Here is a 22,509-nt window from a genome sequence, read left to right on the forward strand (position 1 = left end):
CAACTGTTAAATCTGATTCTTACTTTTAGAGATATTAAACATTGTTCAGACCTTGGTACAGAGGCCTTCTTCAGATTTTAACATTAACTAGAGTGCGTGATGTCACAGCTAGAGTGTAGGACAGCTTGAAATTTGCCTTCATATCTTTTTTTAAACCTACCATAATTCCCAAACCCTAGATTCCTGAGACATAATTTCTCATGACAAACGTAGGAAAACACCTCGTAGCTTGAAAAATGACAAATAATTAAGCAAAAAATAATTAAACTAAATGCCTCTTGAGGGCATGAAGTGACAACAACTTTCAACATGTCTCCATTAAAGCCCATTGTAATTTCAGGCTGATATTTCCTCACAGCAGCAGCCGCACACCTTTAGTTAATCTGCCAAAAAGGCCACATTATTGACCCGAAAGTACACAAAAAGCACACTTCAGATACTCAAGGTCCTTGAGATGCTTCACGCTTTGAAATTTCACCGATATCTGTTACGGTTCTTCAACAAAACGTTCACATGTAACAGGTTTATCTCTCATTCAGAACAATGGAAACCTTTGATCTCTGGACACCTCGTTAGCTCAAATATAAACACCTGTGTCATGGAACACAATGATGTCATAACTCCAACTGACATAATTAGAGCAGCAGACTTCAGATAATGGTTAATGGTACTGCCCTCAACAGCTCTACGTCAATTATGGGGTGTCATCATATGCCGTTTCCATGGAAACGCACCCCTCGCCTTAAAAGACGATGTCGCTTTACATTAACTCCTATGAAAATGTTCAAAAAGTGCTCAAACTTCACATGTGTGCTAACAGTCCAGCTGTGACGACATCTACGTGAGAGTTTTGAGATTTCTTCAAATGCCGTTGCCATGGTAACACAAGGCTCGCCATGAAACACGGTTGTCTCATAACTTCAGTGAAAATGCTCCAAACGGCCCAAAACTTCACAGGTTTGGTAACGATGCAGCCATCCACACATCTAAGCGTATTATGGGGTGTCATCAAATGCCGTTGCCATGGCGACAGATCACTCGCCATGAAACACGATGTCGCTGTAAGTCCAATGGACACGGTCCAATCGTCCCCCAATCTTCACTTGTATATCACTGGTCCATGCCTCAACAGCTCTACGCCAAATCTGAGATCTCACCATATGCCGTTTCCATGGAAACGCATCCCTCGCCATACAAGACGATGTCGCTATAACTCCTATGAAAATGTTCAAAAAGTTCTCAAACTTCACATGTGTGCTAACAGTCCAGCCGTGAAGATATCTACGGGACAGTTTTGAGATTTCTTCAAATGCCGTTGCCATGGCAACACAACGCTCACCATGAAACACGGTTTTCTCATAACTTCAGTGAAAATGCTCCAAACGGCCCAAAACTTCACAGGTTTGGTAACGATGCAGCCATCAACGCATTTAAGCGTATTATGGGATGTCTTCAAATGCCGTTGGCATAGCGACAGATCATTCACCATCAAGTTAGTTCAAAAGTTTGCAGTTCAAATATTCTGCTGCTTTCCCAAGCCTTTTTACTTTCTTTTCTTCTCTCATCACACATTCAAGCCCCCAGTGTTCATGTATCATTTCAATCTAAATTCTTCACTTTCTTCTTACACATTACATTTCAGCATAGCAATTCAGCGTCAGCTTTTCAGCATAAAGCATTCCCACTAGCAATTTCTTCAGGAATTGCATTCTCTAGTTTCTTACATGTTGTTGTATTCCAGAAGTTCACACATGTAGGACAGCAGTCGTGAAAAATATTTTAGTTTTTTTATGCTCATTTGGATTAGCTTCGCCCGAAAGCACTAATAACTTACAAGAACCAGCTATTTGTTCAAGTGTATAGAAAAACCTAAGCAAGAAAAATTGGAGGACTGGCAAGGAGAACCAAACAGATGGAGGGGAGCAGAGAGTGGAGGGAGAAGTAGTTTGTGCATGGTTTGTCATACATTAAAGCAAAATTGGTAGAAACAGCAAATCAAGAATAACATTCTGGAGCATTTTGATACCTTCTGTCTTGGCAATGCATGGCCACCCTGTACAATGCCAATGCACCAAAATGAAACTGAAAGTTTGCACAGAAAAGTTTATTAAAGGAGCTACGAATGATGTTTTCGTAAAAAAAGAAATTCTGCTGTGTAAGCTAACACACTGGTGCGTGCAACAATGTGTGTCACCATACACACACACGCTCACTTGCAGACAGATGCCCAAACCATGCTGATTTGAAAGATAGCCCTGTGTGTTTGTTTGCATATTCTAATTAATATAAATATCGGAGTAAATATCGGGCAGTGCTGATACCAAATCACATGTTGGTATCGCTTCTTCTCACTCCAAAGACATCTTGCCTTGCTTATCACAGTTTTTTTCTTTCTTTCTCTTTCTTTCTGTCCTACACGCTCCACTGTGTTTCGATTATTGGCTGTGTGTGTGTGAGTTTGTGTGTGTGTGTGTGAACTTGGAAATAAAGCAGGATGGGCATTTTTGGGAGGAAAAAGAATCACAGATGGGCCTCGTCAAATCTCTGTACATCTGGCTTTGCTCCTGTCCAGTTTTTACACACACACATACATACACACAAACACACACAACTATATTAATCATATACTTGTGTATATACTATATACAGTATACTTTCTCCTGCTAATGTTCACTTATACAACATTAGCACATATACAGACCAGCAAGAGCACTCATAATTCCATAAACACAGGCACTTAGAAGCATTTGGCTGAACACACATGGACACACATGCCCACACACACACACAAACACACACAGAAAAACACACATACGCAGTGTGCAGCAGGACCACAGCGGGTATGGACTCCTGTCGTGGTTGGTGGTTGCCAAAGTAATGATGCCAAGGAATCTGGATCATGCCAAGTTCAATGGTAGCCAATGGCATGCCAGTGTTTGAATGCAAGATTGCAAAGGGCTAACCCTTACATGTAGTATAGCGCCACATATTGAGCTGATATTGGCCAGCCTTTCTTGTCTGTAATTTTAATTTACATAACTCACAATGACTTTGTGAAAATGAATAGTGGAATCTTAAAATATCAGTGTAATACCCTAAGAAATGAGCATGGGTGAATAGCAGTTTTTGGAAAGACTTGTAAAAATATACTTATCGTTTTGAAAACCCTGGTAGTAAGTATGAAATGACATATGACCTGAGATAAAGGGAATACATCTTTGTCTGATATTTCATACAATTGTAATGATTCCCTCCAAGGGTCAACCTTTGCCTGCATGAGAAAGCTGCATGTGTGTGTGGTTGCCTGTGTGTGTGTGTGTGCGTCAGCTGTTCTAGGTCCCTGTCCGGGATTGGGACATATGCTTCACAAGACTCCTGTGGACACACACACACACACACACACACACACACACACACACACACACACACACACACACACACACACACACACAGGCCTTTGCACCTCAAGGACACCCTTAATAATGAGAAAAGAAAAAAGCTAAAGCTTACTGAGGCTAATGCACTGATGTGTTTTGACCACACGACCTATCTGTCAGTCAAAAGTGGATGATTACAAAATACATGAAAAATTCAGTCAGGCTACATTTTAACCAGGCTTTCTTGCATGGGACTCTCTTTTTCCAAATCCAGAATTTTTTTATTAACACATTCAGTTTTGAAAAATCATTATTGAAACATGTTTACAGTGTTTACATCACATTGGGAATTTGCATCGCAATTTGGTGTTTCTCTGCAGTTTGCAACGTACTCTTGCCTTTTTACGGCCAGTTATGTGTTGTTCTCAAACAAACTTGGGAAAACATAAGTTTTTTTAGACAATATGACAGACATGGATATCAACAGGTTTTGGGATATTCAGATTCCTGTACAGAATTGGAACAAGCGACCCGCCGAACAAAAGTTTAATCGTATGCACGGCTGCATGCTAAAGAGAATACTAATGTTGATAGCCAAATAGAGAATATTGTCTTTATTACTGTCTTATGTGGTTACATTTTTTGTTCACCTATTTTTTTTCCTTTTCCTCTTACTCATTTGAGTTTTTCCTTCACCTCTGTCTCGCACTTATTACCTTTATGCGTTATGCCTTTATGCGAGCCTGGAGTTTCTATTTCCACTTCACCACGTCTCTCATTCTTTCTCTCCCTTTTTCCTGTCTTTCTCCATCAAAATGTATCCTTACGTGCTTTCACACCATAACTAAACCACCGTGCTTATTCATGTTGCACTGGAGTATCACTTTATTTCTTTGCTATTCTTTTTTTGTGAAGTCGCCGCAGTATGACTTGCCCCAGACAGCGGTATGCTGTCCCACCCTCATTATATTTTCACACTCCGCTACCCTAGGACACAAGGAGACACACACACACACACACACACACACACTCACACACACACACACACACACACACACACAACACACACACACTCACACACACACACACACACACACACACACACACACACACACACACACACACACACACACACACCACACACACACGTATGTTTTGTTTGTTCCAGCACGGATTCCTTGGTGTGTATAAAATGGAAATATTTTCATCAGTTTTTTGTATATTAAATGAACTATTTTATACAGATTCCCCTGTGGCATTTTGGCACTTCAGCACTATCCATTTAATGTCACAAATCATGTTTCAGCTTGCTATGTTTGAATGCAGATAAACAGCATTTTTTAGAAAGCAAAGGAGGCTTAACACAATTGCCAACAACCAATATCAAAACGCATCAGCTATAGTCTGACATTTATTTAGGTTTTTATTAGCTTAAAATTAGCTTGTAAACTGGCTACTTGCAAAACAATTCTGTTGTAAACATTCATCAACTCCATTCAAGCATCTCGAGGTGCTAATCAGACTGTAAACAATTTACTGCTGCAAGGAAGTTTTTCCTGGATTTTCACTGGTTTCCCCAGAACCAACAAAATATAACCCCTTGTCTCCTTAGGCTAAATTATTGTCAAACAAATAGACAATGAATACCATGATCCTATCTGCTAAGCGATATACAAAATATCTACATTATGGTAGATAGATCTCCGTCTCCGGCATACATTTGACTATTTGTATCTTCTACTGTATGGTACCTGAATCCAAAACCTATCGATTTAAATAAAGAAGCTCTTCTTAAACTTTATTAAACCATTCGTAGTTCTATGAAATGGATATTTCTAGTTTAAAGGCATTTAATCATTTTAATTGTTCCTTTACTTTTCCTTCCCTTCTTCACGATACAAGGTTTTTGTCATTGTTTGTTAGCATATGGCTAACACTGATATGCAAAGAGTGTGGGGTTCTGTGTCTTGCACAGTTTAATGCTGACAAGTCAAATAGCGGATGAAAAGAAAATGGTGATGTAGGTTAAAGGGTAGAAATCAAAACTCCCTCATCATAGCCGAGTCTTTGCAACACCTTGTCCTCTTCAGAAATTAGATATTGCACCAAAATCTGTGTAATCCTTGGCTTCAAATTCAGAATCCTTGTAAAATGTCTGTTTTAATAAACACAATAGGAAATGAATATAAACTGAATGTAAATATATGGAAATAAACTGCCAAAGAGCAATATGTCAGTTCTGATATATTCCGAATGCGGATTTAAAAAAAGTGATGCATTAATGTAGAGCCCTGTGTGATGCTGAGTCTATAATTCCTGTATACACGAGTGAGATATAATGTGTTTAAGCTTATATCCCCTTATAGAGAAACTACATGTACCGATTGTGTGTTGTGGCAGGGGGTTGAAATGCATGTGTGAATTTATGTGAAAAAGCTGATGGATATGTGCATGTGTTTATAGCCGTGTGTGTTTGCAATGAAAATTCATTTCACAGGTCAATGAGTCTCGGATTTACACACTGTTTGTTGACTAGACTCTATTAGATGATTTGGATGCTTCGGATTTCAATGACACTGTAATGTTTACATGTTTCTGCCAGGCAGTGCATTATTTCTATGGGAGGGATAATTCAAGTTTAAGGCATTTAATCATTTCTATTTTTCCTTTGCTCTCCTCAGTGTCGGACAGCCAAGCAGCAGGAGTAGGAGGAGGGTCAGACTCCTCCCAGACCCGTTTCTCCTCCTCCCTCCCCACTTACCTCCCTGTCCAGTGCCAGTTAAGTGGAGCCGACTCCGCCTTCTTTCTGCGGGAAGCCAATCAGGAGGTCATGCGAAATGGCAGCCTATCATCGCGGACTGAGCCCTTCTTCCTCCACCAACTGGAGCCGGCCGTGGCCGCTCCACAATCCCTGCCCAGCGTCAACTGCAGCTACGGAAACCTGAGCATTGAGCAGCCAATCCCTGTAGAGCTGCTTCAGGGCCCAGCTCCACATCTGTTGTCGACAACAAACCAGGTGACTCTGAACTGGAAGGTCAAAGGTCAAGTGGTGGTCCCCAATGTTGGCTCAACAAGGCCCTGGATACAGGTACGGGCAGTTTAATGTTAAACTTAAAATGTTTTTTTATCTTTTTCTTTAAAAGATCCTTTGCTGAAAACAAATATGTTAAGGATTGACTTGTTATGCCAATCTCATAACCAAATCATAATTAAATCCAAACCAGAGATAATTAAAGGGTTCAAACTATAAATGTATCATATGTTTGTAGATGCATTTTAATTATTTTATCATTGTTATTGCCTACTTGAAGCTTCTTCTTTTAGTTAGTTAGTTAATTGATGTAAAAATGCAGATCAGAGCAGCTTTAAAGAATGCACTCATTAGTGCTTATGCATAAATCTGTCGGCACAGAAAGAAAGAAGAACATTTATAAACAAGAGTAGATAATCATTTAACTCACCATTTACAACCCATTGTTTGTATTGATGTGTTAAGACGTGATTTATCATTTCAGCTGTCAATTACAGTGTAGGACAGATAATATTTGTTGTTTTTTTGGCTAACTTTTCATCTTCTAATCCACCCATTATGACATAAGCATTATCTGTAAATAAATATATATTTGTTTTGTCCTCAGGTATTGTTTTACCTGGTAGGGCGACGTTGGGATGAGCCCGACCCCCCTCCTCCAGCCCTCCTCCCATGTGTCAGAGCCATAGCCATCCGTGACACCAGTGAAGCAGCCCCCTCTGCGGGCTGCCGACTCATGAGACCATCTGGCATCTGTGTTGTCCGTCTGGAGATTCCCCCAGCTTGGTTTACACCACCACAAGTGAGAAAAAGACCTCCTGAAGTGACTCTACCATCAGTGGATGTGTATTACTCGATAATACCAATGGAAGGGGCCGGTCAAGAGTGTCCTTCTATCGTTAATGAGCCATGGCGAGGTCAGAGCGCTAACACTGGGCCTCTTGGACTGGGCCTTGGAGGACAGTGGAGCCTCGGGGAGGATGTGAGTCTTCAGGACATGCTGAAAGCCGGCTCAGTGGCGATGACCTTGGGCATGGTTTCCGCCAAAGGAGAGAAACTGAGACTGGATGAAAACGTAGAGGTTCTGGTGCCGCCCAGCCCGGTTCGGCTCGGCAAGACCGTGGCGTTTGGCGTCTACATGAAGACTGGTTCGAACATGGAACAGTTTACTTTGAGGTAGGAAAACCAATGCTTTCATATAAGTTATTTGGCTTTGCTTCTTGTATTCTTTTTATTTTATTTTGTCAGATTTCAGTTTTCCTTTGGTAGCTTTTTCTTTCCTCCTCATCTGCTCTCTCTCATCTGTCGACACTGCCGCCTCGCGAGGTTGACGGCTGTCACCTTTGTGTACTCCGCCTCTTTCAGGAGCCAGCAATGCAAATAACAACCTCATGAATATTCATGAGTGATCCAAGGAGAGAAGAAAATACAGAGAATGAGAAGCAGGAGAGGGAAAAAGAACTGAGAGGGACTGAAGTATGGGGGACAGGGAAATTAAATGAGGTGCATAACATTAAAATAGATCCTGGTTTTTCAAACTAAATGGTGGAACCCATGCCTCTAAGGTGTGCTTTAATAGGTCACCTGCATTATTGACAATGGGTTTTGTTCGCTTGTGTCCCAGGAAACTAATTCTTCTTGGTTCGCTGGCTGAAAATGAGTTTACAACCCTGGTCTAGACGAAGTATGCATATCTGCATCCCATCTCTGCCTCATCATTTCACCGACTTTAGGGATTTCAGTCTGACAAATGACAGATTTATCATTTTTCACAATGTATTATTCTATACAGAGAGCATCCCAGCACACAACACTGCAGCTGCATTCCTATAACAATATACTCCTATGAGGTTATAGAGAGTAACTCTGAGATACTTTAAATGCATGTTTCAGTATTTCAGTCCCACATTTATTTAAGAAAACCTTGAATACACTAACCATGGTAATTGGCACTTGCCAACCAACTCCATTTTTCAGATAATTTGTGCAAAGTCAAAGGAATCGATTTTACATAATAAAAGCTGCACATTTGTTCACCTAAAAGTGTTTGGGAAGTTCTAGTGACAATAGCAATTGGCAAAGATTTTTCAGAGATTTTTCAAAGATTTTTTAAGAGACTTCTTGCTGTTTAGGCAAAAGCCTTAGTATAGGTCCTACAGGTTGGTTAAAAGATGCTACAGAAAGAAAATGGAGGGAAAATATCAGCAACAATTTTTTATTGGCATCATATCTTCTTTTTTTCCAGCGTTTTCCTGCTTCATGTCTTATGCAATGTGTTCCACTTGCAGCTCTTGCCCCCTACCCTAGCATACAGTCCAGTGGATAATCTCCCATGTTAAAACCACAGTCAGACGTGTAATAAGGCTTAAGTGGATCTCATTCCACTGTGCGTGCGTGCGTGCGTGTGTGTGTGTGTGTGTGTGTGTGTGTGTGTGTGTGTGTGTGTGTGTGTGTGTGTGTGTGTGTGTGTGTGTGTGTGTGTGTGTGTGTGTGTGTGTGTGTGTGTGTGTGTGTGTGTGTGACACATAATAAGCCTTAAGTGTGCTCCATCACAGTGAGGTGATGTGATTATGATAAACTGCTGAGGATATGAAGAAACACGGGCAGAGGACAGGTGAGAGAGAGGGAGACTGACACAAAGACAGACACTGAAAGGAAAGGAGATGAGAGGGGGAATAAAAGAGAAGGTAGTAGAAACTGCCATGAAGGAAATGGGTAAAAGTAGGAAAAAGGTAGAGGGAGGATTTCCAATTGCATCTCTTTTTTCACAGCTCTTCTAACCAGTAGATATCAAAGGATGGAGGACTTGAGGCAACACACATTTGACAAATTGGATATGGCATTTTTGCTGTATCCCCTGAAACAGTGCTTGTAGTCCAAAATAAACATATATGATACTGTCACTTGGTGGTGAGAGCACTCTTCTCCAAAACAAAAGCTAAAACTTAGGATTTGTAAGACTGACACTTCTTTAAGTACTCTTCCTGTAATTCAGTCACATTTTGAGTCACAACAACGTTGATCACCAATCAGATCAGATGCTATTATTTAATTATTGCTAAAGCCCATTTGCATTTCTCCTCAAAGTTTTCACGACAACCCTTTTTCACCCTTCAAAAATATACACTTTAATGGTTAACACAATGAGTGCATTTGCATGGACATGAATAACCTGTTTATGATTAATTGATGTAATATCTAGTATGAGTTTGCACATGTAAACACCATTTCATGTTTTTTTCAGAAATCTTGATAGGGTTTCAGAGAAACCCTAATATATGAGCTGGAGTACTCAGAAATAAACCGGTCATAGTGACCATGAGATTGAATTGTTAGCTTTTGCAATTTGAAGCGGAGAAGATATTACATTTTAAAGTGGAAGAAAATGTAGAATGTAGTGATAAATATATCCTCACTGTTCTGTCCTACTCTAATATCCTGTTTGGTTTTCACAATCCCTGCACATATAGAATTATCAATACCCAAATGACTATTGTTAATTATAATTAACAAGTTGCAAATCTGTAATTATTTGCATTCATTATTAATCCTTATGATGATGATGATGATGTTCAACAAGTAAAGGGAAACATGTAGTAATGGGTAAGAAAAGGATTATGGAATATGAACATAAAGTTATTCTCTGGCTACCTGATGCACAGTAAAGTCTGCAAACCCATTACTATATTAAGTGCCAGTGTCACAGTGTGTGAATTAAGGAAAATGATACGATAAACAATTAAACGTGTTTATGGATGAAAGAACACAATAGATATATGACACACGTGCTACTGTAGATGACTGTGTAATTGGTTTTTGACACTGGTACTCGAGCTTGGGTAAGAAAGCCTAGATAAGACCTAAATGGACTGGCTTACATTTTGTGACCAAGCCAAGATTCATTTTGAGGACAACAGGAGATTATGAAATGTAGAAGCCTTTTTCTTTATTAAAAACTACTTAAAAGCAGCAGCAAAGGTATATTGTGCTTATCCTGTTATTTAAGATTTTGACTTTTTTCATTTCAAAGTAGAATTACTCGAGGTTATTTGTTCAAGTTGTTATATCATCCTTTTAGGGTTACATCTGACATCCATATTTAAGATGTATTCAATTTAGAAGTTCCTGCAATGTTTCTTCTTTGCCACACATGTCACATTTTCTATTAAGAGAAATGAAGGACACACTTATCTTTGCAACTTCCTTACTTCACCTCTCTTCCATGTTCCATTTAACTAAGTGGAACATCCTTGAATATGACATACAAGAATATAAACATATACTTAGGTATATGTTTATATTCAGCCCCTTCCATAAATGTAATATACATATCTTCCTGTGTGGCGTTAAAGAATATAAGAATAAGATTATACCTAAAACATTTTATTGTCCAGTTTTGGGCTGATTCATGACTTGATTTTAAGAACAATAGCCCAAAAGAGCAAAGAGGAATTTAGATTTAAGTTTTCATGAAAAATGAGGCCAAACTCTAATATCTGTACTCTAAGTGCTGCCCCATCATTTGATCTTTCTTTTCTTTTTAAATCAAACCACAAAACATTTTTCTGCTGAATAGACAGAGCAGCACATGATGACCGTATGGTGGGCTACACGAAACCTGTCCAAAATGCATATATGTCATTACATTTTAATGTTCATATGCCACCTGTCAACCTCACTCTAAAGGAAACAGATGCAGCCCTAACTCCTACAACTGTAAACCATTTTACCTAAGTGCCCCAATATGAAATGTAATCCAAAGGTTTTTGGGCATTTATCCTAAATCAGTACATCAGAAATCCCAATACACAAATTAATTAGCGTCTCTTGGCTCACTAATCTGCCCACCATTGCTTGTGTCGTGTTTCAGAATTCCTCTGCGAAGCAAGGAGTCAGACCAGGCAATAAAGTTATAATAAAGCTGATTTATTTCAGTTGTGATAAGGAATATAATTGCTCAGCTGAGGTCTCTGGAGATCAGTGATCCACAGACCGCGAGCAGTTTCCACTCCAAGCAGTTAACTGTCTCACACTTCCCTCCAAACCGGCAAAACACATTTCATATACTTATTACAGTTAAAAGGTGTCATATTCTGATTGGATAAGTGTATTTCTGAGTGGGGTGCTGTCGATTGTTGATTGGAGTACAGGCGAGCCCACGCCTCTTGGCTTCATCCAGGTCCGACAGGTCCAGTCTTCTTTCCAAGGTCATCCAGGCCCTACACTAGACTGTCTGTTTCTCCTGTCACGTGCTAAGCTATGATCTGCATGGTGCCTGGCACGGTGCCCTCTCCTGAACCTCAGCGAATAACTCACAATAGTGCACAATCTAAATAAAGTAGCAGAAATGCAGTTCCTTCTTCCGTTTAAGACCTTCTGGTAGCACAATATTCATAAACATTTCTTTATGAGCAAGCAATAATATTCTTCACTTGTAACCTCAAAAGGTTGAATAGAGGGCACAACTTCATTAAGAATTCATGTTCTATATAGCTCCGGTTCAATGAGCATTCAGCCGAAAGTATTTAAAAAAGTGTTTCAATCTGTAGGAACTCTTGCCATAGAAGTTGTTGGTGCTTTGGATCTATGTTTAGTTGAGCGTTAACACATTTTTCCGCAGCATGAATGTGACAGGCTGAGGGTCAAAGTGATTAGCATCTACCTCGTTAAAAAGCTGTTGTCTTGAAATGTGCTATCGTCGTTTGATTAGTTAATTAGTGTGATGATTACTGATGAGCGGATCAATTCTATGTGTGTTTATATGTGTGAGCGATATACTGCAGATAGTGACAGATTCAGACAATGATAATTGAATGCAAAATACATCGTTTTTTTCTTGTTTTTTCTTATTTTTCTCTATTTACTGTCATTCTGTTTTTAGTAGTTTAGAATTATAATTGTATAATCCCATTCTATATATCTCTCTCTCTATATATATGTGTGTGTGTCTGTGTCTGTGTGTGTTGGTGTGTGTGTGTAGGGATTAGTAGATATTTCCTGGGATCAGAGGGGAGATGTACTTCTAAGGACCAGCTAGTCCTCTCTGGTGGTTACATCTCTCTCGCACACACACACACACACACACACACACACACACACACACACACACACACACACACACACACACACACACACACACACACACACACACAAACACACACACACACACACACACACACACACACACACACACACACCACACACACACACACACACACACACACACACACACACACACACACACACACACACACACACAATATGCCCCGGACGCCTATATCCACAAAGCTCCAACATCGATTTCACCTCAAACGCTCTTTCACCAGCAGGGAAGGAGAATCAATAGGTTGTGTGTGTGTTTGTTGTTTACGAGTGTAAATGTGGCCTTAACTTATCACATAGTATAAACTTGTTGATGTAGATGTGTTCTTGCATATTTGCTCATCCGATTTGTAAACATATCCCTATTGATTTGTATTTTACAATGTGTGTATGTGTTTTTTGTATATCAAGTGCGCCTCACAGTATGTGTTCTTGGGGAGTATATACATACTTCATGTTGAGCCATCTGTGTGATTCCCATTGTCTTTGTTTGTCCCTCTGGTTCAGTCGGTTCCTCTCTTTGTAAGTGCCACTGTCCTTGTTTCTCTGCTGTTCTGTTTAACCTCTCCAACTGACAAATGCATTTTATACGATCTTGAAAAGGCACAAACAATACGTTGAGAGTTCGATGCATTTCTTTCAGCAAGTAAAAAGGCAGTAAAAAGGCTTGCATTGTATTCAAAAAATAAATGTCACAAAGGGACTTGTTGTTGTGTTGGGAAAGTTGCTTTTCTTCTTTTGTCTTGTTACTCTTCATTTCCCAGTATTTTCTTCTGTCATCTGAATTTGAAAAGTGTTGCCAAAGCACTTTTATCTATTTCAATTTTTACTTCCACTAGTCTTCCCTTTCCCTCTGTCTCCCAAGAGTACATTCAGGCGATTGTTCCATTGCTTTGCAAAGTAATGAAAACAAACTGCAAATCTTTCAAATCAACCAAGTGTCATTATTGACGCTGAGTGCTTCATGTAACACTTTGGCAGAAAAAAAAGATTTTGTGCCAACTCTTAAGCTAACTGATGAGTCATGTGAAATTAAAGATTGCCAAATGTGATAACTGAGCATCATACGAATTACAAAAAATCGGATATTGAAAAGTGCTGACCTTCCAGCAAGTTCGAATTACTGCATAGTGGATACATATCAGGTGGTTGATGTACTGTGCCGACTGCAAAACAAACCTGGCAACACAACACACTAAAATGGTAAATGTTGTTTAAAAATGTATTTATAAAATGTAAAAGTCAAACAATGCTACCCTGCTACCGTCTCTTTAAACAAGAAGTGTCAGAGATACAATATAGAGACACATGGATGATTTATAATATTTTATATAAGTGAACAAAAGGTCCAAAGTCTGCGGTGGTTACTTACTTTGACATTTGTATCAGTCTTATTGTTATTCTACATGAACAACTGACTAATTAGACATTTAAACATAAATGTAAAACCATGTTATTTGTTAAGAATGAAGGAACTGTTAGGGACTAATTAGACATCAAGAAGGATTGAATGGGATCAAGTAATAGCAGCATGAATACGTAAATAGAGTTGGCTAAATAAATCATTAAGAGAAAATGACATTAATGAGAAAAACTAAAACTTCTGAGGAAAAAAAGACTTTTAAATGCTGGAGGAAACGTCATGTTCAATTAGGTTTGTTGTACATTTTTATTTGAAAGTAACAAATGCACAAACCTTAATTTATGCCTTGATTTGACTTTCAGGTGCGACTAAGTGGCAATGAGGAAATAAAGAAAACTTCCATATGTTTTATATATATTTAATGTTGTGATTTGTTCAAGCATGTCACCTTTAATTATGATCTTCTCGAGGGAAGTCAGGTAAGCTAGACTTAACGTCAGGGGAAAAATATGGTTAACATTTGGTTTGCGTGTTAACACATACACACACCAAACACCTACTCTCCTTATGTGTTTAACCCACTCTGTCTCTGTTTATTTCTCTAATCCAGTCTGCACTATCATTTGCTGTACAGCAGTCCTTCTTTACTTTCTCTCCTCCCTTCCCTATCAGCATCTCCCGTTCTCCCTCCACCTTTCTCCTGTTTTTCTATCCCACTCTCTTTTTCCATCTCAAATCAGTCATGAATATTCATAAGAGTGTTATTTGCATTGCTGGCTCCTGAAAGAGGCTGAGTATACAAAGGTGACAGCCATCATCCGCGGGATAGCGCCAGTGTTTGTGTGTTTCTGGAGCTCTGCATGTATGTGAGGGCGAGATAGAAGAGAGAAGAATGTGTGTATTGTGGCTGTATTACTTGAAAAACGATTGACATTATCACTGGCATTCTAATTATTATGTCTCTAAGGAAAATTCGAAAATGTTTTGCTTTTTGAACTCACTTATTGAAAGGACAGTGATCCATGGCACATGAGCACACATGTTGGTTTAGCAACACATTTCCCTGTCTCTCCCTGTTTTAACTACTCCCAATGCTCGTCTGTGTCTTTTATTTTCACGTCTTTATTGCTATTTGAGTCTGGGTCTGCCAAGCTAGTGTTGGGATGCTTCATATGCTAATTTCTGCTGGGTATTGTGTTGTGTTCATTGTTAGTGCCACTCCTTGTTGTAAGAGAGAAGCCTTATGTAGAAACAGACTGCTCTGTACTAATTCCTCTGCACTGAGGGTTCACCAGTTGCTCTGCGTTGCACATTTTAGACCAAGCGCTGTGTTTTTTGTGTGTTTAAGCATTTACCTCTAAGTTACCCCAGGAGTTATAAAAATGACTTTGAGGATACTTTTGTTTTTATCTTAACAAGTTTGGGGAAAACGGCTGATATTTCACTAACAGTATGAAATCCCCTCCTGCAGCCGTGGAACTCGAATTACATTTTTATTTTCTTGGCCTGGGACCCAGGCTCATGAAAACATATTATTCAGGGACCCACTTGAAATAAGCTACAGATGTTGCTATTGTAAAGTCCAATATGAACGGCTGAACTGCAGCTGCACTTGAAAAACAATGATGTAAAAAGAAGATACATGACAGTGTGTAGCTTTTATGTCTTTTAATTGTGTTCAATACATTAATTTACTTCATATTTGTAGATGTTTAACATCCCAAACACTAACAAATATGTCTGCTAGAGCATACCGGCGGTGCATCTGAATTTTAAACCAGACAAAGTGTTCTCATCTAAAGAAAACATCAGTAACCACGAGGACCATTGAGATGTTGGTTTCTAATCTCTAATAAGAATAACACTCTCTTTGCCCATAAACTAGAACACAAATTTGTTCACTTCATCCATCTGTTTGCAGTTTAATACCACATCAGTTTGAAATGTGTAACATTTTCTAGTAAGCAACTCTTCACATATAATATAGTCATTGAAATACTGCTTAAACAATAGTTATAATGTAACCTAGATAACAAATCAACAAAATGATGCCAGTGTAAGTGAAATTAAAATAAATAAATAGGTTTTCTAAAGCTTCATGTCATAGCAGATACACACTGACACTCCTTTCACATAATATATAGAATTCTGTTAAATATGTTAATCTATGTAGCACAAAGCCCAACTCTTATAGTGAACCTGTGACCTTTTCGTAATCCACCCATCCCATCCTCTCCTTCTTTACCTATAACTCTTAATATGAAGAATGCCTCTGAGCCTTCACTTTGATCACACTGTGGGATTCTCTAGGCTGAATCCCATCTACATGGCCCTCCATTGTTACAGAATGACAACATTCTTCAAAGACTTTAGGCTATAAGTAGCTTGTTTATCTGCTCAACACATTGTACATATTGTCCTTGCTATCCCCCATGCTTATATCTATGCCCTCTGCTTCAGTTTATCCAAACTTGCAATTCACAATGTTGCTTCCTCTTTTAATACATCTTCCTATTCACTGTGCACTGCAGGGTGCCTCACAACACAGCCCCCAGACTGGGAACAATACTGTTTCCTCTCTGTGTGTGTTAAAGCATATGTGTGGGAATGTCTTTGCTGGTTGTTTTTTTATGATGGTACAAAAGTATGGTACAGTTTGTGTATAAAACACAGGCTTACATTGACCAAAGAGGACATACTGTTATTGTGATCACCTTTATATTTGTCTTTATATCCCAAATATTGTAACATGATAACACATTTAACATTCAGTATGTGCAGCTATTAGAACAACCTACCCTACGGATATTTTGAGAGTATATGCCAGTTATACAGAGTAATTGGTAAGAACCATTAATGCAATGTGTAACTCTTACCTATCTATATTTTACTTCTCTAACCGGAAAGTCAAAAGCCATAACGGTGTGACATATCTTCACAACACCAAAAAGTTATATTTATTTTTGCTCTTATACAAATGTCCAGAAACAGCAATAATCATTGTGTCTTCGTAGGCTATTGTATAACAGAACCTGAAGGCTACCAAACAAAGGCTTAGGAAAAGATCATGCTTTAGGTTCAATAAATACATCAATAGTGTTAGTTAAGTATAGGTTACAAACAAAAAGTAATTGTAAACAGACTTGTTCAGTGTTATTCTATGACAAATTATATTGCATTACTTTTCATAGGTTATACGTACTGTACATGCAGTGAATGAGAGCCAGCCTAACTGTGACAACAATCTTAAACAAGATTTGTTTTGATTATTTCTCAGAATTCAAAACATGTACTAAGAAAAAAAACAAAAACAGAAGTTCTGCCTTTTTTCTCCTCAAAGAATAACCCTATTTGTGCTCGATCAAGTGTGACTGTGTCCCTCTTCCCTTTCAGTTCCAATTCAGCTATTGAATGGCTGTCACATTTACCCAGCGAGCCAGTGAACCCCATCACAACTGTATAGAATGTTTTCACACAAGATTGCTCACCAACCATGACAGTCATGTGTTGTTACAGAAAGTGCAGGACCAACACAGAAGACAAAATTCAGTCTGTAGAAACTTCCTTTATCTTATTGGCATACTGTATGTTCCTCAAATCTGTCTCCAAAGAAGCAGCAACAATGTCTAGCAGAATAGAATAAAGTGATGGGTGAGTGCTTAAAGTTCAACTAATCTTTTTCTCAAGTTTTCCCATCAAACTTGTCTAATGATGTGTTTAAGGTTGGCTCTGAGCTGTGTAATCTCAGAAGATGCCCACCTGGAAATAAGGCTGTTATTGTTCATTCCAGACACGTTACAATCCCGTAGATTAGATACAGTTTGGTGGACCTTTAAACGCAATTCATAAATCCTTCATGCAGTTTAAGCTTTGAAGATCCCACTAGGATTGAACAACAGTATCAATCATTGTTGCTTTTGTCTTTCCCTTTGGCTTCTCTGTGCTACATGAAGTTTTTAGGGTCACATGGATATTCTGTCACAGAGCACCGTTGCCCTGAAGCTTGTAATCTACTAATCGCTTGTAATGTTGTGATCTCCGAAATTCAAGCTTACTCTACTGTTACACTCATTCTCAAGTCACTCTAGATAAGAGCATCACCTAAATGCATAACACTTTAATGATATGGTTATTTTTTTATGAAGGAATTAAAGAACCCCTGAAGTCCTTTTTAGATTTCAGAGTGTGTAAGTAGTTGTTAAGGGCTTCAGTCAAGAAACACGCTGTGTCTTGATGGATATCTACAGTAACTGCCAACTATCTAACACTGTTTCAGTTAAATTCCTAAAGTCCAATTAAAGTTGCCACACATGTTAGGGAAACATACTGTATGGTACCAGTGTTGTTTTTGGTGACCAAATAATTCTTTTTTTTTAAACATACGTCATGAAACTTTTAGGACCGGTGTGAAAAAACGTATTTCATGACCGGAATTTCCAAAGCCCAATCAGCTGATGGCTGATAAAAAAGAGAAAAACGGTTTTCAATTATCACACATTGTCAACATGATTAACAGCAAAGTCCATTCACTCTACAAATCTACTTTATTTCGTTAGCGAACAGTTTTCTGTCAGTGCATTTAATGTTGATTATTTTAATGTCTGTCCCTCCTTGTGTCTCTATTTATAATCCACTTTATTGCGAGGCAGTGTGGTCATGAGGGGCAGTCTACTGTTGAACTTGAACTAAAATCTCCTTTAGAACAGATGCTTTTCATAGCTGGGTATGGTATGAATACATGGCTGGTTCAATGATTGACCACCGTAGTTCGTGTTTGCTCATTTATCAGTGCTAATTTGCCCGACTAATCTCCCCATTAAGCTCGGTGAGAACATTAGCCTAGCAAATTAGCACTGATGAATGGGCTATTATTCATAGCAAAATCTCTGCTTCTATTCGCCTGTTTTCTCTCTCCCTCTTTATTTTCATCTTTATGTATTTACAATACACTGTATGAAATTGAGAAAAACTGTTCCAAAAGTGGTGAAGATGCAGGATGAAAACATTTAGAGGGGATTCTTCATGCAACCTGTTTGGGCCAAATGTAGGATATAAATTAAACTGGATGTGAAACACCTTTGTTGGTTGAACAAAGGCATCACCAATGCCTCTAGTCCTCAGTGTATTTTTTACCGTCTTTTCATCTCCTTGTAAACCCCCCTCTAATCTTAGCAGGACTTAACCAAAAATGTTCCAGTTTTCAGACGTTCAAGCACACACGCACGCACGCACGCACGCACGCACGCACGCACGCACGCACGCACGCACGCACGCACGCACACACACACACACACACACACACACACACACACACACACACACACACACACACACACACACACTGTGAGTCTTTCAAAGTAGCATGTGTTATGTTGTTTGATCTCCTTCTTGTTCTTTGCTTCTAAAGGTAGTCTCAATTCTGTTTTATATTTCAATCCCTATAGAGCAGGGACAAACACACACAGAAACGCACACACAAATGTGTCTCCCTGGAAAATGCAAATGGGAAACAGCCATGTGTTTAGCTGAAACAAAAGAATATGCACGTGCATGTGAATGGTACAGTAAATTGAGGGCTCTACAAGAACATGCCTAGAGCTCCTGGACCTGCAAAGCTTTTTGTCTTCTTGTATCTGAATCACTCAGCGAAAGAGAGAAAGAAAGAGAAAAATGTGAGATGAAAAAAAGGAGGGAAAAGGAGTGGGTGCGGTTGTGAATTGAGGGGTGGGAAATGTAGGATATTAACAGAGAAGGGAAGTTAGAAAGTGAAAGCAGTATCAATCTCCTTTATTTCAGTCTATACTTCTGCACATCTGTTACTGACTTTTGGTCTTTCCTTCTCTTTTTGTATTATCACTGTTTCCCCTGCTCATTTCTCATAATTATATTTGTCTATTGTTACTCTCACCCTCTTCCTCTTCCTCTCTTTAGTCCCCTTCATTTCTCATAATCAGTCTTAGTATGTGTGCTGTACAGCCACTCAATTAATTAAAGTAATCATCTTGTGATTAGTTGCTGAACATCCTCGTAGAAGGACTCATCTATATCTGCCCATGGAACACGATCCACAAAGATACCTTAGACAAGCATGTACACACACACACACACACACACACACACACACACACACACACACACACACACACACACACACACACACACACACACACACACACACACACACGTACGCACTTGTATATTGTGCCGATATAACAGACACTCTGTCGCTTGAGGTCTGCGAAGGCATCATTGACACTGCTTTTTCTTAGTTTTAATAGTAAAAACTTGCTTGACTGTTCAATATTTTGGCTAATATACCTGTCTTTTCTATGATATAGTATAGTTTTCAAGAACATCACTTTAAAGTTTGTGTTTTCAAAGGATGTTATATCATATATATATATATATGTTATTTTGGGAAATAAGTAATTCAGCATGAACAAAGCCAAATAAAATGACTAATGTACTAAAGAAACCAACCAAGACCAAAATGATAATGACATTGTCATGAATCACATTTATGAAATAACTATATCCCTTTAACAGAATAAACATAATTGAAAGATAACTGCACTGCATTGGTGATAATGCACTGTGTTGCATTGGTAGCAGCAATACATTTCAGTGTTAGTTTCTACATATACATTTCAGAGCAAATATTATCACTTACAATTAGGGATGGATATCGAGAACCGGTACTAAGTCAGTACCGGTACCTGATTGGACGGTATTGGTATACCGTTAAGCAGGGGCCACTGGCCCCCCCCCACATTTCCGCAGCGGCGGTTGCCGCGGAACACTAGTACATCCCGTTTAAATAATTCCCCTCTACTCTAAAGTCGCATCTAAAAAGAACGCAATCTAGATGTGTATATTTTGTTATTTTTGCAAATTGAGGAGATAAGACAATCTCATTAGCTACAGGCAGCGACAGAGGCTCATATATTGCGTTAGCTAAAATAAAGCAGGCAAACATAACAGGAAGAATATGTACATTTGAATCCAATCAAAGAGGACATTGTCACACCATTCAAATGTATCCATGTACATTACAATCAATACAAAAGCTTAGATGTGTTTCTTTGTTACGTTGTTCTGTGTCAGCCGTTAACCTAGATAAATAAACTCAGCTATTGATATCGCAAACATGTCAGAAGAACCAGCGAATAAGAAAAAAAAACGTTTGGTTGTATATTTCCACATTGATGACGACTTTAAGGGGGAGTGGGGTTAGGGGGGGATACATGTAACTGCCTGTTTACATTACATCAAGGCTTAGAGTTATGCGTGATGAACTAGCTATCCGCATCACCCCAGGTCCACCTCTTTGCCCATTTATCAACAAGTTTGGATGGTGAGGGCTGGAGCCAGACACTAGAGCTTCACAACGGCTCTTTAGGGACCTATGGAAACCAAATGTTTTGTAAATGTCTATGGTCATGCCAGATCAAATAAGACTGTAGGAGAAATACATTTCCTTATGGTATTTAATTGAAGCAAGAGTGCATTTAATTGCTTACAATTTGACCTTTTCATTTCAAAGAGCAGCATTGCATGTTTTTTTTCCATTTAACTATAACATTCATAATCATTTTTATAATGCAAAAATCTACAGCTCACATTAGGCTATTCGACTAAAAACAATATCCTATTATTTGTCGTATCCTGTCACCATTTCTGTAACACCAAGAAGATTAATTACTGCACTGTGTGTGTGTGTGTGTGTGTGTGTGTGTGTGTGTGTGTGTGTGTGTGTGTGTGTGTGTGTGTGTGCGTGTGCGCGTGTGCGTGTGCGTGTGTGTGTGTGCGCAATTTATCAGAGAGACAGTAAGATGTAAAGGAAGTGAGAGAAGTGAGGGACAGAGGGACAGAGAGACAGTAATGAGTACTCCAGTGGAGAGTGATAAGAGAGACAGTGGGAGAGTTGGTCTGCATAATGATTCCTCTGGCATGGAGGTGGCATGTGGGAGGGATAGAGAGAAAGAGGGAGGGAGACATGAACAGGACTATTCCAGTGGAGAATAGAGAGAGAACAGAGGCAGAGTGTATCATAGAGAATAGTGTATAATCATTTTTCAGCATACAGCAAGGTAGGAGACATTGAGATTTACAAAATGATACCAACTTCGTCCTTTTAAGGGCATTGAAGAAAAATATTTAAAGGAATTCTCTTCAGATAAAAAAAAAACAGCCTAGAAATAGAGAAACAAATATTTGAACATGTTTTAAAGTAATACTATTTGTTTTAGTATATATTATATTACATACAGTATACTGTATACACCAATAAACAGATTGGCTAATCTACTCCAGAATATTTCTTGTTACCAACTGGTGACTGCAAAGTACTTATTGGGTTGGCAATTGTGCATTACATTTTACTCAATTTCTATCCGACTAGCAATGATTTGAGTAAGATTGACACTTTTTTCTTAAACCTTTAAAAAAGAATTCTGTCTACTGCAATGGTTCTCACTCTGTTCTAATATTGCAAAGGATGCGACCTCAGGGGGTCTTTTGAGTGTGAAAGGGACTGACTTCCTGGACGCCTGTCAGTACTGCGTATGTGTGACTGATGTGTGATTGACAGCAAACATACAAACCCACTTCCACACACAGCCGCACTCAATTTTTTT

At 38.8% G+C, this 22,509-nt stretch overlaps 1 protein-coding gene across 1 annotated transcript in view; it reads left to right on the forward strand.

Moving 5' to 3' along the window:
* The window catches only part of si:dkey-215k6.1 (transmembrane protein 132C), a 256,759-nt gene that overhangs the window by 89,445 nt on the left and 144,805 nt on the right, over nucleotides 1-22,509 (forward strand). Inside the window, exons 2-3 of the mRNA XM_034117597.1 lie at nucleotides 6,059-6,465; nucleotides 7,016-7,584. Of these exons, the coding sequence (XP_033973488.1) occupies nucleotides 6,059-6,465; nucleotides 7,016-7,584 (976 nt within the window). The remainder of the gene's footprint in view (nucleotides 1-6,058; nucleotides 6,466-7,015; nucleotides 7,585-22,509) is intronic.

Source organism: Trematomus bernacchii, unplaced genomic scaffold (assembly GCF_902827165.1).
Source record: "Trematomus bernacchii unplaced genomic scaffold, fTreBer1.1, whole genome shotgun sequence".
Taxonomy (NCBI): Eukaryota; Metazoa; Chordata; class Actinopteri; order Perciformes; family Nototheniidae; genus Trematomus; species Trematomus bernacchii.